Source organism: Athene noctua, chromosome 1, assembly GCF_965140245.1.
Source record: "Athene noctua chromosome 1, bAthNoc1.hap1.1, whole genome shotgun sequence".
NCBI classification, from domain to species: Eukaryota; Metazoa; Chordata; class Aves; order Strigiformes; family Strigidae; genus Athene; species Athene noctua.
The window spans coordinates 36,972,774-36,999,335 of record NC_134037.1 but is presented as its reverse complement, the minus strand read 5'-3'; the positions used below and the strand labels follow the sequence as shown (position 1 = coordinate 36,999,335).

The 26,562-nt window shown below is 36.0% G+C and overlaps 2 protein-coding genes across 8 annotated transcripts in view; one reads left to right on the top strand and one right to left on the bottom strand.

Annotated features, from left to right (window-relative positions):
• The window catches only part of IMPG1 (interphotoreceptor matrix proteoglycan 1), a 64,061-nt gene extending 49,371 nt beyond the window's left edge, over positions 1-14,690 (top strand). Inside the window, exons 13-17 of the mRNA XM_074895941.1 lie at positions 1,282-1,853; positions 2,638-2,857; positions 6,561-6,771; positions 9,374-9,455; positions 13,006-14,690. Coding sequence (XP_074752042.1) covers positions 1,282-1,853; positions 2,638-2,857; positions 6,561-6,771; positions 9,374-9,413 — 1,043 coding nt within the window. The 3' untranslated portion in view covers positions 9,414-9,455; positions 13,006-14,690. The remainder of the gene's footprint in view (positions 1-1,281; positions 1,854-2,637; positions 2,858-6,560; positions 6,772-9,373; positions 9,456-13,005) is intronic.
• Positions 14,691-15,221: 531 nt separating this feature from the next.
• The window catches only part of MYO6 (myosin VI), a 114,363-nt gene continuing 103,022 nt past the window's right edge, over positions 15,222-26,562 (bottom strand). For 4 of the 7 annotated variants that reach the window (XM_074895935.1, XM_074895936.1, XM_074895937.1 and 1 more), the window contains exons 32-35: positions 26,320-26,451; positions 22,716-22,742; positions 20,317-20,535; positions 15,222-18,897 (exon numbers count right to left, since the gene is read on the bottom strand). In XM_074895935.1, the coding sequence (XP_074752036.1) occupies positions 18,698-18,897; positions 20,317-20,535; positions 22,716-22,742; positions 26,320-26,451 (578 nt within the window). In that variant the 3' untranslated portion in view covers positions 15,222-18,697. The remainder of the gene's footprint in view (positions 18,898-20,316; positions 20,536-22,715; positions 22,743-26,319; positions 26,452-26,562) is intronic. The other 3 variants (XM_074895939.1, XM_074895938.1, XM_074895940.1) reach the window with 3 other exon arrangements.

Below are 26,562 nucleotides of genomic sequence, written 5' to 3'. Positions count from 1 at the left end.
CTTTTTAAACATCTAATTCTAGTAAAAGCACATATGGTGCCTTAGAACAATTCTTTGCTGTTTTGAGAAGTGGGGTTGGCTTAGCAGAATGGGGCTATATATGGCTATATAGAAAATAATCCACATTAGACCTAGGCATTGTATCTGCAGGGAGGAACCAAAGAGCTAGTACATGCTATTAAATTAGCAGTGTCAAGAAAACAGACAGCTATCTCATCCTAAGCTTTTCACAAAACCAGCGATACAATAAGCAGAAGATGGGGTCTTATTCATTTAGAAGCATGGGCATGCTCTATGGGCAACTCCTATGCCATAGACAAGATAGTTGCCACCTCCTTCAGTTGAGGTTATTCCCAATGCAAAAATTTGCTCTCCTTTAGTACTTTCGTTGCCCACTGGGAGGAGATCAGTGTGTAGGGAATGGAAGAGTCCATCAATTGGAAAGAAACTTCTTTCCTACCAGCCGATAAGTGATTTTTGCCTGCAGGGGACTGCTATAAGTCCTATGCAAAGAGTTCACATATCACTGGAAAAGGACAAAGTTGTCGGCTTGCTTAGATGGTTGTTGCACAGACGCCATCATTTTCTGTGAAGTCATTCGAAGGGTCTCATTCATCACACTTTAGATTTGGATTTCAGCTACAGCTATCACACATCCTAGATCCATGCCAAGACCCAACAGGGACCTTCAGCATCTGGATCAAATGGATGCTTCAGGTGCAGCAGATGATTTCTTAAGGTTTGAAGCTATTTTCACTGGAGCTGTTGTCTTTTAAGTAAATTGACACAGTTTGCATCTGAAGAGGCTGTACTGTTTTTCATTACCACATTTTGTGATTACTAGCAAATAATAGTTCTAACCTCTTGCAGAGGGGAACAGAATGACTCTGGCATACAACTGATCCAAGCAGACAGCTCAAAGCTGTGATCTAGTCTTTCAGTCAATATAACCTGACAGTGTGATTATGTACCTTCAAAACCAGATTGTACTTTGAAATGGCTCAGGAAATATTACATTTAAATAATAATTACACTTACCAAGTGTAATTATTATTTAAAAAGAGCACCCACAGAAGACTCATCACTCAAACATGTGGGTGAGGTGTTTTATTCCAGTAGTTCTACCTTGATGATGGAAACATTTTCATGTTTAGATAGTGTTATATCTTGTTTTTAAAAATGCTTCAGTGGAAATAGAATATACATGTTGTTCCCCATGTTTGGTGTTTGTTATGCTTGCTTTTCAAAATAACTATTTGTTTTTCCCCTGTTTTTCTGCAGCAGTTAAGATCACGGATGAACCAGAATCTTCAGGCGATAACATTTTAGTTACAAGCAGCACTTACAGAACATTGCCTTTCTTTATTGGTTCAAGTGATCTCTCTACCACACAGCCTGAAGCTGTTATTACAGATGTGCTACCATCAGACCCAACAGCACCTCCGCCTGCAGCGACCACTCCATCCTCCAGCCACTCTGAGATCATCAAACAGTCCCTTGAAGTACCAGATTCCTCAGTGCCCACATCTGAGAGCATTCCTCCTGATGGCACCCAGACAGGAGCGCAGGATGTTTCTGGCGAGTTAGGTCATGTTGATGTGATGAGCACAGCAGCACTGGATGAAGTGGAGCACAGCAGCAGTTTTATCTCACTGCTGACAGCTGAGCCTGCAGAAGCCACCCCCGCTCCTACGCTGAAGTATGTAACTACCAGCTCCATGACAACCGCAGCCAAAGGCAAAGAGCTAGTGGTTTTCTTCAGCCTGAGGGTAACCAACATGCACTTTTCTGATGACCTCTTCAATAGGAGTTCGCCAGAATACAAAGCACTAGAACAACAGTTCGTGCAATTGGTGGGTGCAAATTCAACTTCAACACCACATGCAATAGTCGGGCATTGTTTAAAGCAATACGCTAAAAAGCACAGTATTTTAACAGTATCAGACCCTAGTATAATTCAGTCTGATAAGCTGTATTTTTAAAGGAGCCATAAACCTGGGATGCTCTCAGGGTATGAAGAAACAGTTTAGGAAGTCAGTGATAGAAGGTTTTACTTCTTCAAGAGACTCCAGATATATGCCTGGCATGTAATTTATTTGACTTTTTCTTAGAGTCGCGTCAACAGTATAGCAGTACTGATTGCATCTAAGGCTTGCGTCTACACGCTGGATTTAAAAACAGGCCTTTTAAGATAGATCATAGCTTAGTAGGGGGAATGTGATTAGATATGGATTTTCTCTATGGGTACAATAGGGCAGCAGGTCAGCTCAGTAACATGCCTATTATGCTATGCCCTAACCTGCCTGGATTGAACGTTTGAAAATAACTGAAGTTGGCTTTTGAGTGAGGTGATTTTTTCTCTTCCAGATGAATAAACTCCCCAGCTGCTGTGCATTTCATTACAGGGGAAACTGCTGCCCATCCATCTCAATATATGATTGAGAAAGATGCAAAAGTCCAGAAGAAGATAGTGCAAACAGAAAAGTGAATTTGGTAGTGGAGTTTAACAGTTGTGTTAAATTCAGAGAAATAAGTGTGTGATGCGTGTACTTGATAATGAAAATTGACTATATGAGAAGTTAATAGCAGGTAGACATTGACAGTAAGTTAAAATAAAGGCAAATTTCTGTTTTGCAGCTACTTCCGTACCTTCAGTCCAACCTTACAGGTTTTAAGCACCTGGAAATACTTAACTTCAGGAACGGAAGCGTGATTGTGAATAGTAAAATGAAATTTGCCAAGACAGTGCCATACAATATCACAGAAGCAGTACACTGTGTTTTGGAAGATTTCTGTGATGCTGCAGCCCAACACCTCAATTTGGAGATTGACAGTTATTCCCTGGATATTGAGCCAGGTAAGACGGTGTTACTAATCTATGTGAAAAAACAACACTAAGCAGATAATCTTTTCTGGATTGTTACAACTTCAGAAGTATTACTGCTTTGGAAATAACAATATTAGCAATAACCTCCCCATGACCAGGAGTAATAAAAAACTGCAAGATGTTGCAAAGTATCTGCAGGCATATTTTCATACTGTAATGAAATGATGGGTGATGGTGTTAGTCTCTGCATGTATGGCAACTGCTTTTAAGAGCCAAAGACAATGAACTAAAAACTCTAGAATAAGGGCTGGGCAAAGATGGGCATAAAGAATGCCCATATGCACCATACAGAAGTGACTTATGCAAATCTTGCACCCAAGTATGTAATTTCTGATTATTTTTGCAATGTTGTAAGCAAACCATAGTTTAGACATCGTTAGATCTATTTTTAAGGGGCTACAGTTTAAGACAGGAGGTAATTTCTAGGAATAATTGGATTCTACAGATACTCACTGACCAGAGCATGACTATATATAGCACTCTATAGATTTCTAATTCCAGAATCTCTCCTGATTTAGTATCTTTCAAATAAGTCTGAAATCTTTGTTAAACAGTAGAAAGTCAGATAAAAACATATCTGGACACTATAGTAATGTCAAAAGCTTAAAGTTTTCAAAAACTACATTGTTTTATAAAATTGCAGTCTGGACTTATTTTCAGGTTCTGGTAATTATTTCAGGGCTGAATTAATTTCATCTGGCATGGAGAAGAATAATATCAATACTTCAGCATGCAGATGCCTTCAGCAGTTTTGGTTAAACTGTCTTTTTATGTACAGGTCTCTGACAATTCCAGAACAAAAAATCCATTTACAATTCATGCAGATAGTTTCTAATCTGTTTTCATTTTACGTATCTCCTTGTGGCCACTAAGAGCATAGGTAGAGTGTGTGGTAAAGAAAGTTAACAAAATCACATTATTCAAACTTACAAATACTGCCATGATAAACTGGTATTTTTTTCAATAAAGTATTAAATAAGTTCATTAGAAAGAGAAAACTTTGGGCTACCCCATGTTCTCTGCTTTGGTAGCAAATTTTCTTTAAATAAAAATTAAAATACAAACACAGAGAAATTTAAAAATCTTTTATCTCCATCCCTATCAGCTGCTTTTCTGATGTTTTACCATTAATTCAGGAAAACAATATCACAATGAGTTTGCTGAGAGCTTTCATTTCAAGGCTTATGAACAGTAGTACAATGTCAAAATAGAAGAAATTATGTTTTAAAAGCCAGTATATAACACCATACAGGTGTTTCAAAGCCCTACTGTCTTTTCAGAAAAAACAAACAAACAAACAAACTCACCCCAACCTGTTAAGTAAATTAACGTAATTTAAGCAAAGTCCTATTTATTGTGAAAGTAAGAGCCATCTAGTGGTGATAATGTCATATCAAATTGAAACTGATGGAACTGACAGTCCAAAATGCATATCAAGACTCAGCAGCTGCAAAGGGCTGACTGCATTGGTCACAAATAATACCATAAATAATAACATAGTGGGCTTTTAAAAATCCACGTATGCATTACTTTTGTAATAAAGTGAAAACACAGAAAAGATGACAAAGTATGGCAGGTACATTGCCCAACACTTCAAGGAAAATGAAACATTATCACAAAAAAATGACCCTCTAACCCAGAGAAATGCTCATGCCAAGCTCTACTTGTCAAATAGAAACCCTCTGAGACCTTTCAGCTGACAAAAATACAGGGCTGTAGCACACAACCCTGGGTAATGCTTAGACAGAGTCTCCTTGCTAGCAGTATCAACCTTTATTTCCACAACTACAAAGGTAAACTCACCATCAAAACTGGAGAGGGACTTACAGGAGACATGCAGTTAATGCAGCTGTTACTGTTTTAATCAAGTACTCAAACATACAAACTCTTTTACTAACCATGTTTCCTTCGGAAGTGTTCTATTTTTGCTCAGCGTGCAATTCTGTGTGGAGTAAGAGTATAATCTGTAAGAATTAATATCCCCTTTTGATTTGCCAGCTGCTCTTGTTTCATTAGAGACTAAACTCTGCAATTCACAATCAGTAGTCTCAACGACCAGAGCAAAGTACTTGGAATATTTTTTCTTGGGTTTTTTGTTGTGTTGGGGTTTGTTTGTTTTGCTGGTGTTTTGTTTTTTGTGGGGTTTGTTTTTGTTTTTTTTTTTTAATACATATAATCAAGGGTTTGCCTAACAATAAAGTTACTTTGTAATTTATTGTATTACTTTGATGCCCAGTTGTTAGAGTTTACATGTGAATACATTTACAGTCCAGGAACAAAGTAGATCCCAAATCAACATGTACATTGTATATAGCAAAGGGAAATTGTACATGCGAAAATTTACTAGTCTAAAATTATTAAAAAAAAAAAAAAAAAAGGAACTAGCCATAGAATTATAGAGGAGTTAAAAGTGAACAGCTCTGCTGGATTAATTTGTACCAGTTAAGCATATCCTAGTGTGCATCTGAGATTTCCAGTACTACTATAAAGAATGCAATGCTCATTTTTCATTGGAATTAGTATTACTGAGCATCTAGTATGGAGCACAAAGTTGCTCCTGAAATATATTCTCAAGACCAGTTACTGCCTACAGGTACTAGCTGCAATATCCAGAATGAATCCCCTTTCTAAACTACAGATTTTTCTTCTTAAACCCACATAACTTAAAAGGGTCATATAGCCCAGTTCATATCTGTGTATCTGCTCTCATTTCCTTCTCCACATTCTCCTTTTTCGGTTTTGTACACTTTGTTGTTTTTTTTTCCTGGATTCACACATCTTATTGAAACGTTTGCTGGCAAGAACAGAATTTGTATTCCCTGGTCTGCTTTTCATCTTTTGCCTTTCTAAGGGCTTTACCCCACAGTATGCAGGAAACTGCCTCCATGAGACAAAATTGATGGATGCACCCCCTCCTCCTCATCTGGGCTGAGCACTGGGTTAAAATTACTCCTTCTGGGCCTTTTTTTTTTTTTTTCTAGTAAGAAGTAGAGAATGGGCAAGGAGATTTAGACTTGTGTGACAGCTGAAGTTAGGACTTTAAGCTGTCTCTGATTTGAGACTTCCTATGAACACCACCAGGCTCTCTTACCCCCTTTATCTCACAGAGGCATCCCTTACTAATATTTAAAAAACAAAACAAAAAACCCAGCAAGTTTTCCCAATGCTAACACATAATTTTAAGAAATTGGCACTCTAGACGGTGCCAGTATTTCTAGGTTGCATTCCTCAGAGTATTGTGCAATATTCAATAATACAATACCCTCCCCTCGTCATCTTCTAAATTATGTGTTTAAGGTCATTACAGCCAAAACTACTTCTTACACATATGCAAGGCTGTAGCATAGCATCCATGAGTATAAAACTAGCAGTTTATTACAGTAAAAAAGGGATAAAAATATCCAAACGTGAAAATCCTTGTCAGTGAGATGAAAATAAAATCACAGCTTAATAGTGATGGGGTAAACAAATATAGAAGTAAATGGAAGCTTGCATGCTTGCTCTGTCATCTACAGAAGGAAGGATGTGTGTCATTTTATGCCAGACTACATCCTCCTATTAACATGCCCAAGTAGCAGGCCAGTGAATGTGAATTGCTTTCTCTAGCTGCCACAAAGCCTGCCGAGTTACTTTCGGGTAACGCATCAATTAATGATTTACCCATCCCTTACAGCTGATCAGGCAGACCCATGCAAATTCATGGCATGTGACGAGTTTTCCGAATGCGTAATGAACAAGTGGACAAAAGAGGCTGACTGCCTTTGTAAAGCTGGTTACGCAAGCCAAGATGGATTACCCTGTCAGAGCCTGTGTGAGTTGGAACCACATCTCTGCATCAATGGTGGGAAATGTGAGTTAGTTCCAGGAAGAGGAGCTGTCTGCAGGTAAATAAATGGTGCTCAACATGAATTCTGTGAACGGAACCCCGATATGTCTATTGTATGAATGAGCAGGGCTGAGTATCTACTTTTCAACAGCATAAACTATGCTAATAAGCCAAGACCTCAACATTCAGACACTTTAAGGTACAAAAGCCTGCTTCAGTATAAAAAGTCGCACTATGGATAAATCCATTTCTGCCTGTTAGGACACACTAGTTATTTTTTTTAGAGATCCTTTAGAAACGTATTAGAAATTCAGCATCATTAGCAGGGATGACAAAACTGCATTCTTTTCAGATTTCCAAGTACATCTTGGAAAAATGAAATAACACATTCATGGTTTTGCTATGGATCACATAGCAGTATTTTAAGAAATGACGTTTTTCTAAGATGCATTAAAAAGGAAATCTATATTCTTATAAACTACTCTAATTCCAGACCACCCAAGAAAGCACATGAAGGTTGAGGCTGCTTTCAGGTCTTTATGGGAGAGACTTGAAGATCAGCAGCTCCTCCTAACTGCAAATACATTCCATAAGGATTTTTACATGAAATGATGTTAAGCCAATATTGAGAACTACCACAGTACTTGAACACTTTAAGTCTCTTTTTAAAGTATCAAGTTTCATCTCATAAGACTAGATGATCCAGAGCATTATGCGAAACTGTGTATTAGACTGGCATACAGTAGTTGACCAGCCACGTGTATGAGCAAAAAACAAGTTACAATGTTTGTACTTGTCTGTTCTCTCTTAATATTGACTTTAAAAGGTTAAAGATATGTCTTTTAGTGTACTTAGGATTAATGTCAAAAAAATAAGACTACTGAGCAAATCATTCATATGATAATGTCACTAACAATGTAACTGTCACTCACTTTCTGCTGTGAGCATCACAGAAATAATAATTATTATATTGATTTCACCTCAGTTGCTGCTAAATTCCTGACTTGAAGTCACAGTATTTTGTACTAGAAATCAGCCTGTGAGCTAAAGAGGTCCTTTTCAAAACTGTATTGAAGTAGCAAGGGGCATAGCCTACTCCTCCAAGACCAATGCACTAAGGAAAAGAACACATTTCCACTCCAGAAAAGCCCTGACTTGATGTACAATAATAATTAAACCATCACTTGGAATAATAAAATATTAAAAATAATAAATCAAACGTCTTGTGAATTACAGCAAGTTACAAACACACAAGTTTACTGCCAGTCTCAGACTGACAGCTTGTGGAAACTTGAACAGTCTGCAGAGAGAAAATTATGGCCTATTACTTTCTTTAGTCAAGCACTTGTTTTGCTTGTGAATTTACTCAGAATTGACCACGTTAATTTTTCCACTAACTGGAACGTCTGTGTTCTCCTATAAAATATGGCAATCTTCTCCCTTGCTTTAAAGGGAGCTATTTGTAGTAGAACTTTTACATCAGACTTTCTACTTAGATTAAAATCACTGATAAACAGAATGTAGGCTTCAAAGATGTGTTTAGACGTTACTCCAAAACACACCTCAACTTCTAAGGTTCTAAACCACAAATGTTACTTCAACTTCACCTGTGGGGCTAGAAATTTATGAGAGATGCTCCAAATGCCTAATTTCCTTAAAATTTGTAGGTTGGCAAAGAATGTATCAGTGTCTTTTTATTTAACTCACTCTCATGATCTATTATCAATCACATTATTTCATACAGACACATAACAATTAATTGCTTTGGGAATACTGGGCTTATATTTAATTACAGATTTTCCTTTGTTTTCATTTGAGGTACTCCATATTTTCTGCCTTCGAGTTCTGTACATTTTTTTCTTCCTCTCCCTGTTTTAGATGCCCTGTACGTAGACACGAGCTTTACCAAGGACAGCGCTGTGCAAAATTTTCTCCAGAACCCATACAACCCTTCATTTTTAAACCTCTCATTCTTGGCTTACTAAGCCTCGTTTTTCTTTTCATCATTTTAATTATTAAGTTAAGAAGAAAAAGCAAAAGAAACTCTATTTTGCAGTAAGCTGTTCATGATCTTTTCCTTCACATTACAAAATATTCCTTTTTTTTTTTTTTTCAATTTAAAATCTTACCAAAACAAAAATGTTCTACATTGTAGAAGTCCTACTCTCAACAGCTGCAATTCAGAAAATGCTGTAAGGATTAATCCTGCTTTTGAACATGACGAACCCATAACTGGCTTTTGTTATACGGCTTGTAGTGTAAGTGCTTGTGTCAGTTCCTCAGAGATCACTGATCACGAAACATTACACGAACTTGAAAACACAATTCAGCATGGAGGTAAAATGCATGGAAATCCTTTTCTTACCCCTCAACAAACAGCCCCACCTCAAGTAACACATCCATCTTCATGTATTTACTCTACAACTAAATCAAATTTGATTCTAAACTCTTGCTTGGCAATTGCAGAACTAAAAATACTAATTTGTTTATTTGCTTTTCACATTTACTGCTGTGTAGCTTTCATAACAGGACTATAGAACTGTTGGCCTTACAGCTCTCTTGCATGGCTTTGGTGGTCCATCCTATCCAAGTGCTTTTTGTGATTTAGTGGAATAATTAATCCAGTATTTTGATTTTTTTTTTTTTTTTTACTGTTGTAGGTCACCAGATGAGCTTACAAAACCAAGACTGACAAGTTAGTCTCTGAAATTCTTCATTTCCAGCGTCAGCCAGAAAACCAAGGTTTGTGACTATTTTCAAGAGCTTTAAAAAATCTGTTGAGTTTCCCTGTTTGTCAATATTACCAGGAAGCCTCTTTGTACTAATTCCATACAAGGAAAACCTTGGGGTTTTTTGATGCTTGATATGACAGTAACAATCCTTTCTTAAGTGCTTTTACGTGAGAAAGTTCCATTCTGTATACCCATTTGCAAATGTGGCATGAAGGAAGAAAGATTATCTAAAATGACAAAGCAACACAAAATGCAAACCAAAGGGGAGGTTTTAAATAGCAGTAACAGATCGTTTAAAAATAACTTGTGCCTGTTTAAGCTACACAGAGTTTGAACAAGTAGGAATTCTAATTTGAGCAGAATACTGCTCATATCTCAAACATTATTTAAAGTTTTGCAACTTGAAATGTCTTGTATCTTTGGCGGGGGGGGGAGAGACAGAAAGGAGAAAAGCAGAGTCAAAAATTTTTCTAAAATTGCCAGACTGTCTCTTACTTCTGATGTATCCGAGTATGCTCTCTCGAAAGGTAGACAAAAAGCTTTTACTTTGCCATTTTCATTTTTCTGAATCACAGCCCAATTAGGAACAAAAAGGTTTTACTGTAGCTGTTAGTACCCATTATTAGTGAGGGGAATCTCAGTACAAGACTGTCGTGGCACCAGCTCTATACTACAGGAGACAGGATACCAGGCCACATGAATCCTTGGCTTGAGCTAGTGCATTGTTATGTAAATGAAGGAACAAGTAATGAAACAATATAGAAAGATTTCTTTTCACTGATCTTCATCATACCCATGTCTGGTCTCTTCAAGTAGCCCTGGTCACAGTTACAGACTCAGCCACTGGTGATAGAGGGGACTGAATGAAGGGATAGAGACTGACAAGTCAGCAGGGAGCAGCAGTTCCGAAAAGCTCAAGAATGAATTGGTTTCACAAAAAAAAAAAAAAAAAAAAAAGCACAGCCGTTGCAATTAGTACTTTAAACTCATCTTAAAAAAATGTGTCTGTGGGTAATTGTAGACCAGTAAGCTTTCATATCAGCTGAACTACTTACAATTGCTACTGACAAAAGCATTAAATATTTTATGAAAGGAATAAAATGGGACATCTGTGGGAGAAAAGCAGGCCCGTGTCATCGAGACTCTATTTGAATTGTCAAAAGTGTATTGATAGAGCTGCTCTCAAGATCTAGTTAAGCAAATTAATTTAGTGAGAAGTGAGGCAACCACAAAATAGAAATATTTTTTTTTAAAAAAAAAAAAAAGAACTACCACGTGGTTTTGGTCATTTTTCACCATTACTTAAGTTTAAAATGAGTGTTTACCTCAGAGCCCTTATGTTGAACACATTTTCAACTATCTGAAAATAATAGACGAAGAAAAATTTATGTATGATAGCTGAAACTAAAAGTGTCACTTCCAAATCACCATCTAGAAAACTCCTTTAGGGCAAGGATTTTTAAAACAGAATATGTCACTTGAATTGAATTTTCAGGAGGAGGTGGATATCTAGAACTCTTAGGCCAAATTGAAAATTCCAGTCTTTAAATTCTGTTTTGCAATGGTAATAACAGCAGTGACAGCTTTGTAGGACATATTATCTAACAGTTAAGTACAGCTCTGTATTTATAAAGGCGTATATGAAAATAAGCATAAAATTCTAGTAGAAGTTAAAATAACCTTCAATTCCTTCCTAAGCATAAAAAATGTCTGCAGTATAGTTAGAGGGTCACTACATGGAAAACTATTGCAAAACTTGGTTATCAGAGGGGTTTTATTTGGTTGGGTTTCACATCCAGGTGAACTTGCTCTTCCTTCTCTCTGAGCTCAGTAGAAAACACAAGTTCTTGCAAGCAGCTGAAAACCACAGCTACCTTCACATAGTTAGGTCTCTGGGAACTTGGTGTGTCTTGCTCCACAAATAGTATAACATGAGGAATAAAATGACTATGAGAATCATCTTTTTTTGGGCCAAAGCAGAATATGAGAGTGAACTGGAATTTACACATTCAAATGGATCAGCTCATTCAAACTGAGCCACAAGGCCAACAAGTCCACATCCAGTTGGCCTACTACGGCTGAGAGTCAAACATGACAAAGTTCTCCAATAATGATCCTGCTGATCTGGCTCTCTGCTGCCTACCTCACCTACACATGTGCTCTTTGCTCCTTTGAGATGAAAGTTGAAGACCTCATTTCAAAAGGCAACCGTTCTCTTGTAATATCTGCTGTCCCTGTTAGTGAGTGTGCTGGATGTTCTCTGGTCAGTGAAAAAGTTTCTGAAAATAAAAGCATTGCTTTTCAGTTGTAAGGGTCTTACGTCAAGCTATCCATAAAGCCTTTTTACTTTTTAGTTGATCTATTGCATGTTATTCTATAAATTCATTTATTTGTGCTTGTACATGGCATAGGTGAGTAGGCTTCTTTTTCAAGATGTTATCTGGCAAAATTCAGTAATGGATCTAACCCTTTAAAAGAAACAGGATCTCATCTAAGGAGTTTTCACAAAGTTTTCTAAGCTTGCATAAGAATTGTGCTGCAACAGATACTACAGAAAATCAGTTTTAACAAACTTAGATAAAACCTTAGAGGATCCAGAAATATTTGACACAGAATAGCCCAGAAGCATTGGAAATAAAGCACTAGATAAGAGGATGGTAGAATAACTTGTTTCATAATGCTGAACCTACTCAGCATGGACAAAGTCCACTTCATTTGATGCAGTTCAGATGAAGCCTAAAAGTCATTACAGATTCTCCCTAAGAAATATGTTGTATCATTCTTTGCTCATCAAAACCAGTAACTGACACCTAGCACAATCCTCTGACAAACTGACTCTCAGCCATCAAGAAGGACAACTGAAATTAAATTTGAGGCGAAAACAAAGACTGCCATTTGTTTCATCCCCATGTCAGTCACTTGGATCATCAAACAAACACTATTTTGGATTAAAACAACACAACAATACAAGTTGGCCTGTTAGATCTCCCCTGCCAATATCAGAGATTTAGTGTTTCATTATCAGAATCACAGGGGAAAGAAGACCTAAAATACCATACAGAGATGGAAGCGCTGTGCTCTTCGTTTGAGAATAGCAGGCATCAAGTTTTACAAATTCACAAGTTTGCACGGCACAGTTGCCCTCTTACACTTAAAACTATGCATAGAAGCTGGATGTCCCAAAGATAATTTTATCCCAGATCTGCTGAAACTGAATCTTGTAGATACTTCAGATAGAGCTTCTTTTGTAGCATGCTGCATTCTAATTGTTTTACAGTCAAAAATATGTTCTTTAGATTATGATGAAATAGGTGGTATTTGTTTGTTATTTCATATAGAAGGGCACCATTGTTATATCAGGGAGGAAAAATAATTTTACTCTGAGTTCAATGACTTAGTATGTAAAAAATAACTTCAGGGTTAACTCACTTCTCCTTACAATGAACTGGAGATTATCTTAAACAGATTTTAGTGAGACCTTGCCTATTAACAATAAATAAATAGTATATTTTCATATTTAAAAGTGTTTTTCAAATGTCTTATGAGAGTTTCTCTTTCAGGTATTCAAAAAAGGTGGTCTGCATTATTCAAGACTGGACTTCAGGTTGATTATGCATATGAAAAAAATTCAAGGATTCCTAAAGATATAACATTTTGGCTCTAAAATCAGCACACACTTAAAACATGTTTTATTAAAGAAAAACAACATGACCAAGTTGACCAACTATTTGACCATGTCTAAAATTTGACTAGGAAAAAGTCACTAGTGTTAAGATGCATGCATTAAGCTTCCAGTACTTACATATCTTAACTATATTTTAAGAGCCGAGTGCTAGAAAAATTTTGCTGAGAAGTGACTTTTTTCAATAGTGTAGATCACAAACATTCTGGTAAAAATGTCGATAAAACTTTACCACATTTCTATACATTTTATTGACCTTTCTTACCTACCCTATGTAAGTGGCAAACACAGAAATAAGAGCTGTCATTGACCAAAGGCCACATTAAAAGCATTTAGGAACGTTGTCATTCTCTTCCTACAATGCTTACATTGCAAATCACACAGAAGTTGGGATTTTTTTAATGGTTTCTATGAACATCAGATTCCTATTTTCTGCTAATAAACACATTATGTATCTCTATGTACATATACACTTTCTGGTAGCAGTTACAAACTGTCGGGTTATCCTAAGAATTCCATCTTTTCACTGAGGTGCAATACCTGCAGTTTCATCTTTTCAGAACATTAAATTTATATTCACAAGCATCCTCACCATAGCAAGTAGATTACAGAGTTGCACATAAGTGCATGCACTTTAAACTCAGTATACACATAAATAATTTGGAGAAGTTACTATTAGTTTTTGTAGAAGAAATCTAAGCAGACAATGGGTGGCCATTAAGTATTTTATAGCCGTAGTAATTTATGCTCTATGGATCCACAATCCTGATTCAAGTATGAGCATTACTTTACCTTCAACATCTTTTTCTTGAGTAGATCTATATTTATATGCCGCACCAGTGTTGTATAATATCCAGGCACTATTTGCTGCTTGGTGCGTATCAGAAGTTGTACTTACAGCTCAAACTGAGCTTCTACAAAGTTCGTGACTATACTGGATGACAGCTCCTCATTCAGATGTGGAACTTTCATGGATTTGGGATAGCAGCTGATTTTAGTGACAATTCTTTTTACTTCGTACCACACAGTTACCATAGCAAAGAACAAACTTTAGTTTACCTTATTAGGTATGCTCAAAAGAACTGTTTACGAATTCCAAACACTTAACTGCACAGATTTGCTGGCAAAACCACCAAAGCTGGTGATTGTGTACAAATGAAGGCAATGCACCAAGAATACAAAGTTGAGTTTCTACAGCTGAAAGAGTATTTTTACTTACTTTATTTAACTAGGAGGAAAAAAAAAGAAAAAAAGAAACCTAAGATGTCGTTTTACACAGTAACACTTCAGAATAAAACTGTACTTTAAAAATACTTCTCGCAGGGCACTGGAAGTCATCCCTGCCAACAAATGTTAGCTTTTCACTATTGCTCATGTAAGCTAAGAATGCATTAAGAATGCTGAAAGCATTCCATTTTTTCCATTACAGATGTATTTTTGTATGTGTTTAGTGTATTTCAATTCATACTAGTTATCACTAGTCTGATTTTAAAAAATCAAGTAATTTTAAAATGTGTATTTTAATAATGATTATTCATGATTGTATTTAACACTCAACTATTAATTACCAAATATATTTGCTGGATGTAAGCCTTTTGTATTTCAATAAAATATAATAAAATTATTTACTTGAAAATTTCACAGAGAACGGAATTGGTACTTAATCTCACACTAAAACACATCATGTTATCTTAAAACTGATGTAAGACTACAGCTGGAGATGAAAGTCTTAAGGAAAATGAAACAAAATCATGTTTCCTAGATATCAAAGTCTGAATTACTTCAATCTTCTTAAATTAAAAAATACCACTCTGATTTGGCCCTTAAGACAGGAAAGTTTGATAACACTTTTTTTTAAAAAAAAAAACCAAAACAAACAAACAAACAAAAGCAACACCACATCTCCACCCCAAACATAAAGCTTTTCCTGTAAAAAAACCCTGACAACCTTTTAAGTGGTTTCACTCATCACTGATTGTCATGATCTAAAACGAAAAAAATGCAAACAGTACACAGCATAACAAATGATAAATATGTTGGAAGTGATAGCAATAAAGGTTAAAAAAATAGTAACAAAAGTAAAAATATACTAATTTCAACAAATCCTAAGAAATGAGGTATTTGACATAACAAAAAAATTTTAATATCAGAATGTTCTTTTAGAGGAACACTTAACTTAGAAAGTAAAGACGAAATCATTACTAGAGTAGCTTTAAGTACCATAGGCACCATCTGATAGAAAAGCAGCACGCAGTCCCAGAACAGAAATCCTTTTATCCTTTCATAACTTAATTTACCCTTACTTATTCTGCTTTAAAACTTTAAAGACAAAATGGTAAGAGAGATACAACTGAGATTTCAACATGGAATGTATTTATTCTTTTTTAATTTTCAGTACAGTATTAGGTCATTTAAATACTTTATTTAAAGATTTTGGAGAAAAAAAACCAAAGGATTCAACTAGGTAAAGAAAAACAATCTTGTCAGTGGATGACAGACAAGTATTTAATGACCCTGTGATCATCAAAGTAGCTTTCTCTAGAAAATTCATATTCCTAAGTCACCTATTCAGGAATATAGCCTAGCATGGCAATTCTCTTCCTCTCCTTTGTTTTGTGGAGTGTTTCATGCAGAAGATCTCAACTATAATGGACAGCTTTACTGAGAGGCAGGAAGAAATTTTTTTTTTTTAAATCAAACACACAGAACCAAGCCAACATTTTGCTTTAAAAAGCAAATTAAATTTTTCTCTATAACCATAGATCAGAAGGGCATTAGGTAATACTACAATCCTACAGATCAACCCCCTTCCAAGCTTTTTTATTTCCTCTCCAAATCAACCAGCAGTATATTATCTGACACAGTAGATGGGACTACAGAAACAATTGGTAAGCAGCTGAATATTGCCTGATGTAAAAAAAAAATAAATAAATAAATCTGAAATGAATTGAAATTAATTGGAAATTAATTTTGTTGCACAAAAAGATCAGTAAAACTAAAAGCAGATGATGGTTTTGGTGCAGGAAAAAAAAAAAAAAAAAAAAAGCCTCTACTGTGCAAACTAGAATAACCTGATTTTTGGAATGCATTTTCTGCCTGCCTCAGGCATACTGCTGAGGCAATGCAAAGAGGAGGGAACATCTTATTTGAGAACATCCAGCCACCAGTTCTTATTTTTCAAAGTCAATTTTGTTTTCCTGATAGCTCATATTTTTTAGTCATTTAGTTAAGAATTCCCATGCAGCCCATTCTGAATAATAAATTTTCTTTCTTATGGCAGTAAAGGAAATCCTGGCATTCCTCAAAGTATGTTTACACATATATATATTAAAATATTTAAGCATATATATGTGTATATACATATACACACGCTTAAGTATTGAAGTTCTTTGCTTACCATGTTCAGCCTCTTAAGATCCATTTTTGTGTGTATATATATTTTATATATATATATATATATATATATAAACTGAGACTGAAAGTGTTAAGTCAAGAAGCTAAATCCAGATAGTCATAAATACAGGATAGGGCATCTCAGCCCTATCAGCTCAGTGACTTTTCTTCCTTGTATCGCATGAACAATCACAGCTTCTTACAGTGCTGTTTCTGGAGACTGGAAGTTCTGAAACTTTGGTTCCAAATCAGTAACATATTAAACCAGTAACCTAAATTTCATAAGCAGCACCTCTAAACACATGCAACACTGTACAGGTTTGTACACAACTTGCTAGTCAGCAGCCTGATGCATTTCTCCTTTCATCTTCCAGACAAAAATTACTGCTTCAGTGAAGAATTTGGGTAAAATGAAAATATTTTCTTGTTTTCAATCACATGACCAAAAAGCAGAGTGTGTATGCAGTGGAAGCTGAGATTCCCTGGTGCAGCAGATTCAGACAGAGTTAATGTATTACTCAAATATCTCCACATGTATTACAGTGAGGAGGGCATTTATAACAAGCGGCAGACTGCAGCATGCAAGCACAATCTAAGGTCAGAAAGGATGTATGTATGCATCAGGAGCTTTTTTCTCTGTGCTACAGAACTGTACATCTTGAAAGTTATTAAGTATATTTATGCATTTAAAAACTAAAGTTTCCAAGAGGTAAACAGTGAGGGAATTATTTTATAGTGTAAGCAAACTTTGTTAATTAATAGAGCAAAACTTCATTTTTAAATCAGGTTGAATAATTGGACATAAAGCTACTTATATTTCAAATTCCTATCAGAGATAATAAATAATCAAGTGTAACTTGTTGAAATAATGGCCAGCATGGTGAAACAATAATGTTTACATAAGTGAACAAGATGAATTTTAAAACCATATGAAATTAATAATTCCCACCCACAGAAACTTCTGAAATGAACTGCTTAATAAGGGAACTGTTACAAGCTATGAAATTTGACAGAAGATAGGAATATAAAGGTCAGTGTCCAAATCACTATGATATTCCAGTATACTAAAAATTGTAGCTATTTCATCAGCACATCGTATTTAAATGATGCATTTTGTTATTGGACCAAATTTTTAAACATCTAGCAAAAGGTACAGACCTTGTGCATCTCATTATAATTAAAATAAACAGAATGTCTGAGACTCAGGCCTCCCTATTCCGTTAAGCTATACTGCCACCAAAAAGCTGAACATAGTTCCCTTATGCTATCCATACTCTTATATGCCTCCCAATACAAGTCTTGGACAATTTTGAATATACTGAAGTTACACCACCTGGGCAAACAAACTCTCCAGGAATTCCTACTGAAAATTTGGTCAGAAAAATAAAAGTCTAAAGGAAATTTGTACTTAAAGAGAAAACAGAAAAAGAAACTAAGAGAGAAGTGGTATATGACTTAATGAGGGGTATATTCTTTGAGTACCTCCAATATTAAACAATATTGACATAGATGAATGGTCTTCTCAGGATGTACAGAAAGCCATTCCTCTTAAAACATGACAGAGAATGCATTAAATAGGAATTTATGGGTCCCAAGTTTAGGAGGATTTCCCATCAGTCTCCGAAAAAGTAAGTACAGACACTAACCAGTTTTCAAATCAGGACATAAAATGTCTCAGATTATATAAAATTATACTCCAACTTCTCTGGAACAGAAGTCAAAGCTAAGGCCTCACAATTCCAGTTATTAGAAACAGCATATCCTCTTTACTAGGCCACAAGTTGAAGACAACTATTCAGTGTCTTAAAGAGGGGATTTTATAACAAGTTAGTTTCAGTGTAGTTCTTTGTAATATGTACCCAAGTACAGATTGCTTAAAAGTCTTAAGAGTTACAACAGAAACTGTTAAAGAAAATGCAACATATAAACAAAATGCAACAAGCTACACTGACTGGAGTTTCTTCAAGGTCCTCATACCTAGTAAAGTTCACTACACAAATTAAACATCATAAAGTACAAATTAACAAGCCACATGATTAATAAAATCTGTTCACTTTATATTAAACATCTCTAATATGATCACAGAATGTTTACGTCCTCTGTTGCACAGAGGAACTCTTCCCTTTGTATCATGGACAAGGGTTCTCATCTCAAATGCTACTGTGAAAAATGACCATTTATTTCAATAGGTTCTGCAGCATCGCTGTAGCATACGTAGGACGAGCTTGTCTGCTTTCAATTGCATTTTGAAGATACTGGATACCTCCACAGCGCTCCCAAATTTCTTCAAACTGTCTCGGCAAAATTTCAGCACCTCGCTTTCGAGTTAAGCCAGTCTCTTCAAGATTAAGCTCACACATATCCATATCATCCTTACCTGAAGCGGTAAAGGAAAAAAGAAAATCTTTATAAAGCTTTTACATCATTCAAAGGTCCCATTAACAAAGATTAGGCCTTTTGTTAACTGGATTTCCTCTCTCAAGCTCTAGTTTGTTAATAGACTTCAGAGCTTATGGGGATATCAGTCCTCAGGCACAGGTATTTATTTATTTATTTTCTTACACACAGAACAAAAAGCCGGATCAGAATATCATATCAGTTGAATCAGTTGAAACTCATATCAGATGCTACAACTGACAATATTGTGCTTAAAAAGTGAGCAAAAAGGAACACAAGAAAGAAGCTGAAAGGATCACCATCTTGATATATCTCCTGAAATCCATTACAGGATCACAGTCGCACCTGTTTTACACATACTTTCAGTTTTACAGTGAATTTCTGTTATTATTTCATTTGTTTAAACATAGCAAAGCAACTAAGAAGCTGCGACTTTTGATCAAGTAACTAGCATTCTTAATCTGTCAGCCTCCTATGCTCAACAGTGTTTACCAGATGGGACCGACACAGGGAATCCAGTGAACAGTAAGTGTAGCTTACTCACTATATTTTAATCTTATTTTTCATAGGTATTCATGACAGCAATGCTACTTTTACCTATGGGCTTTGACACTTATGCCAAGGGCAACAGTTAGTATAAGGAATTCTATTCAAAATAATTAGCAGAAAAATTAGCTAGTAAACTACAATTCTGAAGTTAAATAAACTGGTTATGGCCTTTGCCTCAGTCCCCAAGTTACATACAAAAACTCAAACCACAGAACTGTAAACAGCATTTCTCCAGTGTTTTCTCTCCCTTTGATTATCTGCCAGAAAACAAGTACACATTTCACTGACAGATAAATCCCTATGTATCCTATTACTAAATATGTAAAAACACAGTTTTTAAAAGTTATTCTCCCATACTCCACAGCATAAATATGGTAAAAGTTTCAGTTTGCTATTAGCACCATACTATGGAAAGACAATATATCATATGCACACATTGTTTTGATACAAACTGCTGTTATTTTTCAAAGTTAACTAAAAACCAATAAAATGATGAGTACAACTTTCCCAGATAAATTGTGATGTTTTATCTTCACACTGTCTCCAGTTCAGTAAATGATCTGAGGGTACTTAATAATAAAACCATTTACATTTGGATTTCTGCTCTATGATTTTCCAGATTAAAGTACACGTATAAATAAAACATGTGACCAGTTGCATCTCCAAGTGATATTCCATAACATTTGGCCACCAACAGAACAGTCCCAAATCCTCAAATTCTGCCCAGACAAGAACTGCTGATGAAAAAAAGAAGAGGATACCACTTGGCAAACCTGCATCATCAGCCTCTTCTTCTGATGTTATTGGCTCTGAACCTTTTCAATATTTTAATTTTGCTTTCAATACCAACCTGCTACAAGGAGAATGGGTGCCTTGTCAGGGTGAAGTTCCATTTGTCGAGCAATCCATGGCCCATCAAAATGCGCATACCACCAACCCTTCTTCTTGTTCTGGGGATCTTTGTACTGGTCAGCAGGACGGATGAAGGGAATGCGGAAGTAACGCTGTTGTCTGTTTATTTCAATCTCTTTTTGTCTGGCTGGTAGCTGGGTTGTTGGGTTCTGTTGAGCTATTTGACAAAAAAACCCAAAACCAAAACCAACCAAAGAAACAAAACAAAAAAATGAAGAAAGCCATATTATGATTTGCTTGATTAATTGTCAAAGAAAATAAAAAACAACCCAAACCAAAAAACCAAAACCCCAAACAAACAAAACGAAAAAAACCAAAACAAATCCCAAAAGACCTGAGATATTCTCTCTGAATATATCTTCTGAAGTCTTATCAAACCCAAAAAGTACTCCCTTCTCATATAACATGCATTCATTTAATCGCTACACTGGTAAGGAAAGGATCATGTTAACTATTGTATCTATAGGTTGCTCAATGGCATCAGGTATGTTTAGACAAAATGAAATGAGTAAAATAACACATTCTGCTTTAAATCAGTATTTGAGGTAAAATTTCCCATACAAAATTTCTTACCAACCAGGAACATTAATCAGTAACTGTTCTAGTTCAGTCCACTTCTTTGTAAAACAAGGTCACAGTGCAAAGAAGCATTTTCACTCACAAAAATACAAAGCACCACTTGAAGATTTTTGACAGTCAACGCAGAATGATGGATAATACTGTTAGAAATTACTAATTTGTTATTAGAAATGCTGACAACAAATACTGCTTGTTACAAAGCTGCCACCAAACATAACTTTCTGCCTAGATGTACTAAACTCCAGCATTAGAACTACTCTCTGGCTGCTTTGCTTTTCAAATAAATTGTTAAGATCAACAGACCAAACATCTAGAGAAGACAGTTATATTTATAAAATCTTTTAAAGCTTCATATGTATTTCTGTTAAATATCTCCCACGTGCATTTTTGCATTCTGTCCCACACGTTTCAGACTTCAGAGAGAAACTTTGTTTTGAATAAAAGCAAACACTCACTATGTTAACTCATCAACTGATCGATCTTTATGTTATGTATATATCATCATAATCAGTTTTAAATAGTAAATGCTGTTACAATGTAGCAAGATCCTTTCCCTTAATAACTGCCTCTTGCAGAAGTTTATTACTGATCTTGTTTTAGTGATTTACACCACCACTGTTACAAATACCCTGTTTAAGAAATTCTGAATGTGAATTTAAGCCATCTCTACAAAAGAAAATCAGTATTAATATTTCCATGTTTCAGCATAAAGGTAATAATTAAAAGTAAATTCCTTTTTTATCCATTGTCTATTAAGCAGCAAAGCTAATTTCTGAGCTAAAATTTAATAAAATGAAAAACGTCAATCACTTCTAACAATGTATCTTTAGTTAAGACTAATAGCCTAGCAACTGCATCTCAAATTTTCTTCCACTTGAGATTCAACCAAGAATAGTTTTTCTAAATGTGAAGAGCAGAATCTTAAAAAAAAGATATATGTACTACACAAATAATACTTTTTTTTTCCATGCCTACATAAACAAAGAGAAGAAAAACAAAGCACATTTTAATAGATGAATGCTACTTTTATACATCAATTCTGATAAAGCATGTATTTTACAGGGAGATATATTTTACAGCTTATAAGAAATCAATTCTATTTTCTGCAAATTGTCTTAACTTCTATCACAGCAGATCAGTGCTTTAGTATTATCAAACACTTTTTGCACTGCAATGGTAACTGCTAAGGCTTACTTCTACCTCTGTGCATACCTAAATCCAAGAGGAATCTAAAGGGCAGGAATGCTAAGCAGCCAATATAGCCTCTACTTTTCAGTGCTATGGAATTGTAGTTCTTAATTCAAAAGAAACCATCACCTGAATGTTAGTTTGTGTGCTAGGAAAATAGTTGTTATATGAAGTTGATTCCAGAGTTTTGCTACAACAGAAATCTACACACAACAGTAAAAAATGCTAGAAGAAGCATGCCATTTCGGGGCGGGGGGGAGGAGGGCTAAAAAAGAGAAAAAAATAGAAATATATACCTTCAAATAACCTACATGAAAAGGTTATTTCATTCTCCCATGACTGCTCAAATGGGTAGGATCTCATGAAGATAAGCAGTAAAATACATTCGTAAATTACTAGAACATATAATTATCATCAGTGAATAACATTGCCAAATTGTAAAATAGTTTTTTTGAACAATCAGATTCTATGTATACATGTAGCAAAACACTGGATTAAGTAATGTTAGTATAGAGCTCTCAAGTGTTCCTATTCTTCAAAGTTAGCTTAAATAACCACCTCCCCACTTACGTGAGTTGCTCAAAAATGGTGCAAAATCTGTGAACAAACATTACATGTTGAGCAAAACATAAAAGTGCTGATCCTTTATAAGTTATAGTTTCATTACCTCAACATTTTTCACCAATGCTCATGATAGACAAACGGAAATTCTAGTTACAAAATAAACACAGATGTTGAGCTAAGTATTTCTATTCATTTTCTCCTCACTGACATATATAAAGCATCTCCTTTCCTCAAATTTCATAGATTTCCCACAACTATTTTCATCAGGATTTAATTTTGAAATTGATTACTTCAATTATTTGTGATAGCTGTTACAAAACTTTGGTTGCATACATGCTAAGCACAGATTGCCATAACAAATCTGTTAGTTAATTAACGCAGGACTTTTAATTTTTGACATTTCTGCTAGGAAGAAATTTTCAGACCTTTATTAATACCAAATCTGTCCGTTCCAGTAATAATACACAAACCAGTGTTTAGCTTCTATACTGAATATATGAATTTAAATGAAGGATAACTGTAAAATTATCACATCAGTGAGAAGATGGAAAGAAGAAACTACATCATCTGAAGCACACATCCACTGACACCTGAACGATGTTTAGCTTAAACATATAAGAAAACTGAGTTTCTTTTTACTACCTTCTCGAATCATTATAATACATAGATGTGAAATGCCCATATAGTGTAATTCCAAAAGCAAGAATTACTTCTGACATTAACGAGTCTCTAAAGGTTGCCATCAGTGACTTTCTTCTGAACTGCAATGTTCTAACTTTTCTTCAGAAATATGAAGCCATATTTCAAGAAAAGTAAAAAAATGCAATGAAAAATATTGAAAAGAATGCTGTAAATGTCTAACTAAATGTGATGAGATCATGAATATTCCAAGCTTTATTTGCACAAACCCAAAGATTTTCTTCTTTTTGATACTTCCCATCAGCAATACTGAGCATGAATATTTATTTTACCCATTTAGCTCCAGACAGAACTTGCAAGCTCAAACTCAAATCAACCTACCACTTTGCAGAAGTGCTTCAAATGCCTTTTCCTGCTGTTTCAGCTATAAGCTTTCTTAAGCACTTAAACCCACGTTACTAGGCATGGCCACAAGGACCCATTCTTTGATAACAACTTTTCTAGGGGTCCAGATTTCACCTGCCATGTATGCGTACTGCAGTTCTCTGAAAAGCTCAAATTCTCAGGTAACGCTCAAGCACTGCATAACTCAGTAAATGAATCAAGGCGAAGGAGACACTTTTGTATAAACACCAACACTGAGAGTAGGGCACCTGCATACCCTGGGATCTGTATCCGCCATGTCCCAGGACAATGCTCTAATCCCAGGCCAATGTGACTTTGGGGAGAGCATCTTCTCCCCATCTTCCCCTTACTCTTCCTCTCCCATTAACTGTGTGCCAAGGAACAGAAGAATCATGGAACCACAAGACAGCAAGAAAGAGCTGACTGAATTATTTGCTGTGATTCTCTTAATTTCTTAAGTTTCTTTTATAACAGACAATCACTGGACTTGGGGGGGTGGGGTGGCGAGAAAAAGAGTAACAATCCACTCTGCAAATATCACTCCAGAAACTGGGCACCTGATTTTCAGGTCCAGCAGTGTTAAAACATGGGAAGTCCTACACCTTCCTGTTGAATTTAGAAGGTAGTCACTTACTGTCATTAGCACATCACTTTGACAATCAACACCCATCTGTGAAATCACAAGAATGACAGTCTAATAAGAAAGCAGGGACTATGCAAAATTTGTCATCCCATAATCAAAAATTGCAATGTCAACACTCACAGAATTTTTAAAGACAGAATGTAACCTGAAGTATCTAAGGCTTACAGTGATGTAAATGAAGAAATCATTAGCACCTTTTAGAAGTTTATATACTTATATCCTACCAAACAATAAAAGCATGAGAAAAAAACACCCTTACCACCAACACTTTTTGTTTTGTCTGGACCTCAAATGTAATAGTGAATTACATAACAGAGCATGATTCCTTCAAATCTTGCTTTTTACAACAGAAAAAAAAAAATCAGAAAAAAAAAAAAAAAAAAAGACATGCAATTGTCTGATAGATGGACTATTTGAGAATGGTCACAAGTGGTGTTCCCCAGAGCTCAGTACTGAGGCCAGTTCTGTTAATATCTCTATCAATGATCTGGACAAGGGGATCGAGTGCACCCTCAGTAAGTTTGCAGACAACAACAAACTGGGTGGGAGTATTGACCTGCTTGAGGGAAGCAAGCCTCTACAGAGGGATCTGGACAGGCTGGATCAATGGGCCAAGGCCAATTGTATGGGGCTCCACAAGGCTCAGTGCCAGGTCCTGCACTTGGGTCACAACAACCCCATGCAACACTGCAGGCTTGGGGAAGAGTGGCTGGAAGACTGCCCGGTGGAGAAGGACCTGGATGTGCTGGTCGACAGCTGGCTGAACAGGAGCCAGCAGTGTGCTCAGGTGGCCAAGAAGGCCAATGGCATCCTGGCTTGTGTCAGCACTAGCGTGGCCAGCAGGGACAGGGAAGGGATCTTACCCCTGTACTCGGCACTGCTGAGGCCGCCCCTTGATTCCTGTGTTCAGTTTTGGGCCCCTCACTCCAAAAAGGACATTGAATGACTCGAGCGTGTCCAGAGAAGGGCAATGAAGCTGGTGAAGGGTTTAGACCACAAGTCTTACGAGAAGTGCCTGAGGGAACTGGGGTTGTTTAGCTGTGAGAAAAGGAAGTTCAGGGTAGACCTTATCCCTGTCCCTACAAATACCTGAAAGGAGGTTGTGGCAAGGTTGTTGTTTGTCTCTTTTCCCAAGTAACAAGCAATAGGACAAGAGGAAATGGCATCAAGTTGCGACAGGGGAGGTTTAGATTGGATATTAGGAAAAATTTTCTCCACCAAAAGGGTGGTTAAGCCTTGGAATAGGCTGCCCAGGGAAGTGGTGGAGTCAGCATCCCTGAAGGGGTTTAAAAGATGTGCAGATGTGGTGCTTAGAGACATGGTTTAGTGGTCGACTTGGCAGTGTTAGGCTAACAGCTGGACTCAATCTTAAAGGTCTTCTCCAACCCAAATGATTCAGTGAAACTATTTTTAGAATCTCTATTCTATCCCTAGGTATAATTCTCTGTTCTGAACTATCACTAACTACTCTCAGAAAGCAACATTTGTACTTACAGAGGTCAGAACTAGCATGAGCAACCTTATAAACAAAGTCTCAGGAGTCTCAAAATGCAAACCACAGTTTCACAAATGGAAAATGATCTTTCTAAATCTTAAGTAGCACAGCAATAAACATTTAGCAAAAACACCAGCAACTGCAACAGCAAATCAAGAACTATTTTAACAGATGAGTTGGTATGAGGAAAGGTTTTAGGGAGATCTATTCAGTACATGTATCTGGGTCTCCTAAAAATATTCTACTTTCTGCAAAGTATTTGCCAGTTCCAATCTTTTCAAAATATTTACCTTAAATCAATATAAAAATACTCTTTAAAACCCCAAGAATTTCCTTCAACCTAGCAAAACCAAAAATTGATTCTAGAAATGTTTTCTTTAGATTACTGTCACCGATATTATTATAAACACAAACATATCTCTCCTCACCATAGTCTGTGACTGATTTCGGAGCACGCTGTTCTGTTTCTGCATTGCGTTTCTTATTCTTGGATTTCCAAGCATGATATACCTTTAGCCTCCTGTGAAACTCCTCTCTGCAAGCTGCCAATAGTTCAATATCTGGCTCAAAAACGAGGAAGGAAGGGATGAGTGAGAAAAATCAGAAAAATGATTTATTAAATGCTTTTCTGTATTGATAGGTAAATAATTTCAGATCACATTGTAATGTTA